Source organism: Antrostomus carolinensis, unplaced genomic scaffold, assembly GCF_000700745.2.
Source record: "Antrostomus carolinensis isolate BGI_N321 unplaced genomic scaffold, ASM70074v2 scaffold19681, whole genome shotgun sequence".
Taxonomy (NCBI): domain Eukaryota; kingdom Metazoa; phylum Chordata; class Aves; order Caprimulgiformes; family Caprimulgidae; genus Antrostomus; species Antrostomus carolinensis.
The window spans coordinates 14,878-21,470 of NW_010295048.1; the positions used below are offsets into that span (position 1 = coordinate 14,878).

A 6,593-nucleotide genomic window follows, 5' to 3' on the forward strand; every position below is an offset into this window, starting at 1 on the left:
TTTGGGGTTTTCTATTCACTGGGCTTCTCCCTCCCAGTCCTGATGCAGCTGTGAACCAGCCAAACACAGTGGCCTTGAGCTCCAGCAGCAACTAATAACATCAGTACTGTTATCAACGTTCCTCTCATAACAAGTCCCATACTGAAAATAAAACACAGCTATTTTAATTACTAAGAAGAAAATTAACTCTGTCCTAGCAAAACCAGGACACAGACTTTTCCTGATTAATGCAGGACAGTCTTATAGTTGTCTTTTATCATTGGTTTAAACTGTTAAAATGGTGTTAAGATTGAGAGAATGCACAGTATCTTCAGTATAAGCAATAATTTGGGTAAAATGCATTACATTTTCACTGTGATTATCCTCCAAATAAATAAAATAAACCTAGACAATACAGAAATTGAGTTGACATTAAAAGAAATGCAAGTATTATAAGCTATGACAATACATGCACCCAAGCAACAAGTGCTTATTAGTATAGTGATATTTATAGTCACACATTAAACTTCACCTTGCAGGAATCATTCATCATCTTTATTTTTCCCCTGTAGCTTTTTTTTCCTCTGCAGAGCAGAGGTCAGGTTGTTTGGGTGCATTAGGATATGGTAGAGCTTTTTTTGTTGGCTGTTTTGTTTTTGTTTTTAAACAATATGGGGAAGAGCAGCTTTCTTCTTGCTGCAGAAGGAATGTTCAGTGATGGAGGAAACAAGAGGCTTTAATGCTAAAACAGATTTCAGATATATATGTATACACACACACGCACATGTGTGCATATATGCACATTTTACTTTATGAGAAGTTGGAGTTGCTTTATTTTTCCATTAAACTAATGTATAAATATAATTTTTGCAAAACATGGTTCTGTCTAAAAGATGTCAGGGCATAAGTTACAGGTTGTATCTGTATAAATACAACCCCTTTCCTTAAAATACTGTTTAAAACAAGTATGTGGTGTCTTTACTTGCAAAATACTGTTTCACACTGCCATAGAGATTTCAAGATATGTACAAAATGCAGTAACAGTTTAAAATTATATCAAAAAATGTGTTTCAGGTTCAGATGTACATTTTTCACTGTCCTTAAGATTAAAATCTTCCTATAATGCCAATGGTGATAGCATTATCACAGCACCATATTTTTGCTTTATCACTGTTGAAGAGTATTGTTAGTAAGTGAAATTTGGGGTATTTGACCTCTATGCCCTTTCTCTCCCATATAATGAATATTTTTAAATTTGCAAAACCTTTTAAAGTTCTCATGCACGATTTTCCTCTGTATGGTGTGCAAACATAGGAACATCTCTATGTACTATGGTCAAAGAGCTTCTCTGCTTTCCCTCTCCTGAAAGGAGTTAACTTGATTAATCATCTTGCATAAAACCAGAGTTACTTAACAAGAGCATCCTGAAAATACTTATTCAAAGTCTGGACTGAGTTGAGCTTTGGGAAGGGAAGGAAGGGAAGGGAAGGGAAGGAAGATTTCGCAGTAAATCTGTGAAATGAACAGGCTGGTTGCCTGCTCTTGGGGAGGTTTTATTGTATCCATTCCCATTAATGCTCCGAGATTAGCAGTTAGTTTATGTCTCTGTAACCACAGAGGGTTCAGAGGAGTGGCCTGTACTCTGTTGAGCTGCTCTTCACCTCCCTTTATTTTCCCCTGGTTAGCAGGTGGGCTTCTCATAGCCTATAGGTTACCAGTTTCTTTTCTCCCCCAGGGTTCCTCTGGGTTGTGTGGAGAAGGGCAGAGCCTACTACCTGAAAGCAATGAAATGTTCTCAGGCAGTGCTCTCCTGCTGTGCCTCTCTTCATCCCTCCTCAGTGCTGTTTCCATCACAGAGAAGTTCACTGTCAGAAACTTTTGCGATGGAAATCTAATGTTAATTGGCAGAGCCTGGAGCTCACCCAGAGTATATAACATATGCTAGTATTTAACATCTTTGAACCAGACGTTCAGCAAAACCAGAGATCTGACATCTCTGGAAATAATCACACACCAGCCTCATCTGCAGCCTTCACTCTTCCTATTCTGAGTGACACCTCCACCCATATCTGACAAAATTCACAGCACTTTCCAGATCATAGAGAGCTCCAGAGCAGATACCACACATTGGCATATGATGAGAAAGCGTGAGGCTGTGTCATCGCTAAGGCAAAAGTTGCTTTTAAGGTAGGCTTCTCGAACACTGGCTCCCTTTCCTTCCTCTATACTAAAGCCACTCCAGAGTTGCCAGATATTACTGTTACTTTTTCCTATGCACATGCCCTAAGGATTTCTCCTTGCATACTGTTCGGTGTTATCTATGTCCTGCCATGTTTTTACCATAGAATTTTATGGACCCAGTATATGCTTGAACATATTGAAGAAATAAAATAATTCCGCATGGTTATGCATGATTGAAAATCTTCTTTCTCTCAACTGAACTGTAAGATCTACTGCACACTAGTTGATACAGCTTTCCTAAGTACAGATTGCTGCTTGGATATAACTTAATGATACAGTTTTGTAGGATAAGTACATTATATAATATGGGAAACTTATTTGTTCTATAAAATTGGTTATTCGAATGTAGTCTTGGCAGAGACATACTATGTAGTATTCTCCTAAATTACGGGAAGCAGATGTAGTGTTGCAGGGTATAACTGTTGTACTTGTTTATTTTCAGGTGTTTGAGTATAGGTATGTGCTCTGCTTTAGAAGAGTTTCAAGACCAACATTTAATATCGTTGTGAATTTACAAAAGTTTGTGGAGAATGAATACTGAAGAAATTAAATTCTCTTTCAGCTGTAATGTAAAATTGAAATAATACCATGTTTCTAAACCTGATTGTACTTGCTGATCTCTAATTCATATTAGAATGGTTTCCCCATGCTGCTACAAACAGTTATCTCCTACAAGTAACTACAGTTTAGCTAGGCCATTTTTAAATTATGTAAAGCTGTCTTGTGGCAGTGTTCTTTCTGGTTTTAGTTTCTCAATCTACTGCTTTTCTTATGCAATGTACAGCTTCTCTTCTTTCTCTGAAAAGGTCTTGGAGCCCCTCCCAGTCCTGGGGTAGCTAGGAGAGAAGTAGAAGGTAACATAACAATTTTTGTATTCTAGAAACAGATTTCTAATTTAATACCTGAGTAATATTATTGCTATTGTGATACTAAAGGTGGTTTCATTAAGGTATTTATTGTGTAGGATCTTTCTTTTTATTTAACTTAGTTTTCAGACAGCCCAGTTGCTTCCTCTTTTTCAGTGATGGTGTGAATTGTTACTGAAGGCAGTCTTCATTTATGAAAAATGAAGTGAAAACTCAGACTGCAGTAATCAAGAAGAATGTTTTCAAGGCTGCCTCTCAGAGGAAGCTGTAGCTGACTGATTGCTAGAGTAAATGCTATACCTGTAACTAAATCAGGAATTTAGGAAGCCTAACTCCTCATAAAGAACTATGTCTGTTCTTATATTTTGTTGAGAGAAACTTCCATTTAAATAATTTAGCCTATAATTTAATATTTTGTCCCTTGCTGAAGAGTGTAGGTATTTTGATTCTGGCATTTAAATGTATGTAACATACATTTATGAGGAGCATTTCTCTTGTATTATTCTAGTTGGAGTATTTGTGTGTAGTGTTGAATGGGTCCTGTTTTAGCCATGCCAGCAGAATCAAGTTTTTTGGGTTTCTTCCTATCCCCTCAGGAATGTGTCCCTTTGTAGCAAATACAGTTATGGCAGTAAAAGTCCTAATATAGTCACAGTCAAGATGTCCTCCTGTATACTGCAATTAATTTTGGTTGTATTGCTGGTTCATTTTTCTAAATTGGCAAAATCACTATATGCATAAAACAGTTCAGGTTGGAAGGGACCTCGGGTGCTTATCTAGTTCAACTCCTCCTCAAAGTAGGGTAAACTGGTGCCAGGTTGCACAGGGTATGAGAACTGTACCCAGAAACCCATTCTAACTGCTTCTAAGAAAGCAGAGTTGTCTGACAACTGGAAACTCATTTGATAAACTAAGTCTCTTATGTACCACAGAGTATTCCTTCTAGTTACTGTAACTGACATGGTGATTTTGCCTTCCTGGGAAATAGGCAGCAGAAACACAAGGCAGAATCCTAAACCTCTTTGCCTGTTAGAAATTGTGCTCTTGTCTGAGGTAAAGGTAATTTTTTCGTATCTTGCACTTCACAACTTCAGTGTTGCATACAAGGCTGTCGTTAGCATCAGCATGTAAATGTTGAGGTTGGTGCTGAAATATAATTACCCCATAAACAAAAAGAGTACGTTCAGGAACTTTGGTGTAGACCCTGTAGATTGCTGAACCATGTATAATTACAGATGTACTTTCCTGTTTGTGTGATTTTTTTGTTATGTAAGTTCTTTTTGTTTTGAAGACTGCTGCTAGAATATTTGCAGAATACACTACAAAAGAAAACAACTCCTTCTAGCACAATTGAGAACACAGGGTACCTGTACAAGTCAGCGTCTTTAGCTTGCAACAAATAGGAGGTGATTTGACTTAATTTGTAATTAGAAGGGTCAAATTACTTAATGTGTGCCGTGGGATAAGAGCATGCTAGAGTAACAGCCTAGTGGGTGGATAGACTTTAATATGTAACACCTTAAAAAAAAAATCACTAATGTCTTTTTGCTCCCATTTCCATTAGTGATAATGTACCATTGCTGTATCCATACCCGTTTGTAGCCTGTCTAACAAAGATAATCTATTTCTTTTTCCATGCTTCAAAGCACAAAAAAGTCCTGGAACACAAAGAAAGGATAACTTAGGTAATACAGATACATGCTTTGTACTAGTTATAATACAGAAAGAACCTGATTTTGAAATACATTCTAAGTCATCAATCTCTTAATATCTGTTTCAGTTCGTAATCAGCCTCCACCTTCAACTGGAATTTCAAGTGCAGGAACCGCTGGATATGGTACAACCAGACCGGTAGGTATTAGTCTTAAAATTATTTTCCTCCCAAGTTTCTACAGTTTATTGCACTGGCATTTTTGTCAGTCATAAAACATGTGAGAAAACTGCAAAATTGACTAATCACTTTACTGCTTATAGGAGTTAATTACTTCAGCAATTCTTGTCTGTTGACTAAAAATACTCCAGAATATATATACTGGACATGACTTTATTGTTTTGCACTCTGTGCAATCACTTCTTAGGCTCCAAAATAATAACACATTTTACATCAGCTTTCAAATAACTGCAAAGTAATTATTTGTATTATATCTTCCTATTGACTACATTGCTGATTTGGTATGATAAAATGTATTATCTTCTGTGCTGAAATGTATATCCTGATGGCAGTTAATTGCTTGCAGGCAGTTAATGTATTATGTAGGCAGTTGATGTATTATATTGCTGATTACTTGATGTGTTAAGGAATTTTGTACTTTGTTTTAAAAACTAATTTTGATAAAATGAAACATACAACTATTTCAAAATATTCAACAAACATCAGTTCTGCATTTCATTCTTTTATTTGTGAAACTGAACTGAAGGAAGTGAATGAAGGATTTATGGGTGCTCGAATGCTTAACTGCAAGCAGGAATTCAAGAGATGGAAGATGTCTGCCTTATTTCTCTTCACAGCAGCAAGTAGGAGACTTGCATTTGGGAAGGAGAAAGTGTTTTAATAGCTATAGGTCTTCTTAAAGAATTACTAAGAAATGGTATTGTTTGTTGACAGACTTTGCACCATATTTCAGAGAGAATTTTTGCAGCATTATGGAAGACTTTTATTTCTATATCTACATCAACCACAGTATTTGTGCTTACTTCGTTTCCTCTGTGGTGGCAGTTCCAGGCTCTTTGACTTAGTTCATACCTCTTTATGCCTGGACATTTTATAGACTGAAAACCAGCAAAAGTTGGCTCTTTCTTATCAGTTTCTTGGTCATTAGAGAACTTTGTTTTTCTTTTCTAAGGCATTTTGCTCTTCTCATTGGGCTAATGTTTACAATGACACTGACAGGATGGAGAGCACAGATACAAACCTTCAGAAAGGCTAAAAACATTCTGCTTGTGTAAACATCGGTGGGATAGATACCGATGAGGTTTTTGACCTATCTACAAATATGGCACCTCTTCTTTAATGGCATATCTCTATTTCAGATAAAGTGATAGACCAGTTGCTGCAAATGAGAAGGAGTGTGATGAAGCTATTAAAATAAAGATGCAGCTAACCACAAGAGTTTAAGTTAAATCCATATAAATTTGGTTTATAAAAGGTTGTAGAGTCCTTTTTCACCTTTTAAATGAGCAAGAAATGAAAAGATCACTGCCAGCTGTGCAGAGATACAAGTTCGTTTAGAGCTTAAAGGAGCGTTACCTTACTGGTATTGCCATTCCTGTTGTACTTTTGTATAACATTGAAACCGCTGAAAACTACTGTTGAAAGCCCCCATTGAAATCACTGTTTGCTGATGCATTTTTCTCAAATTGATTCTCACAGTTCTCGATCTTTACACCTTTTTGTCATTTTCCCAGAAATGTAAAATACCCTTTTATAAGATCTGGTTAAAGAAAACCTGGTATACCCAGGAAAGAATGTATTCATTTATCACCATATGCTTCCACCCACCCCCCCCC

General features: G+C 36.6%; 1 protein-coding gene across 1 annotated transcript in view; it reads left to right on the forward strand.

Moving 5' to 3' along the window:
• The window catches only part of LOC104532610 (synaptojanin-1), a gene marked incomplete at its 5' end in the record, with an annotated part of 29,279 nt that overhangs the window by 14,604 nt on the left and 8,082 nt on the right, over positions 1–6,593 (forward strand). The window contains 3 exons of the mRNA XM_029087444.1: positions 3,027–3,074; positions 4,733–4,771; positions 4,867–4,937. Coding sequence (XP_028943277.1) covers positions 3,027–3,074; positions 4,733–4,771; positions 4,867–4,937 — 158 coding nt within the window. The remainder of the gene's footprint in view (positions 1–3,026; positions 3,075–4,732; positions 4,772–4,866; positions 4,938–6,593) is intronic.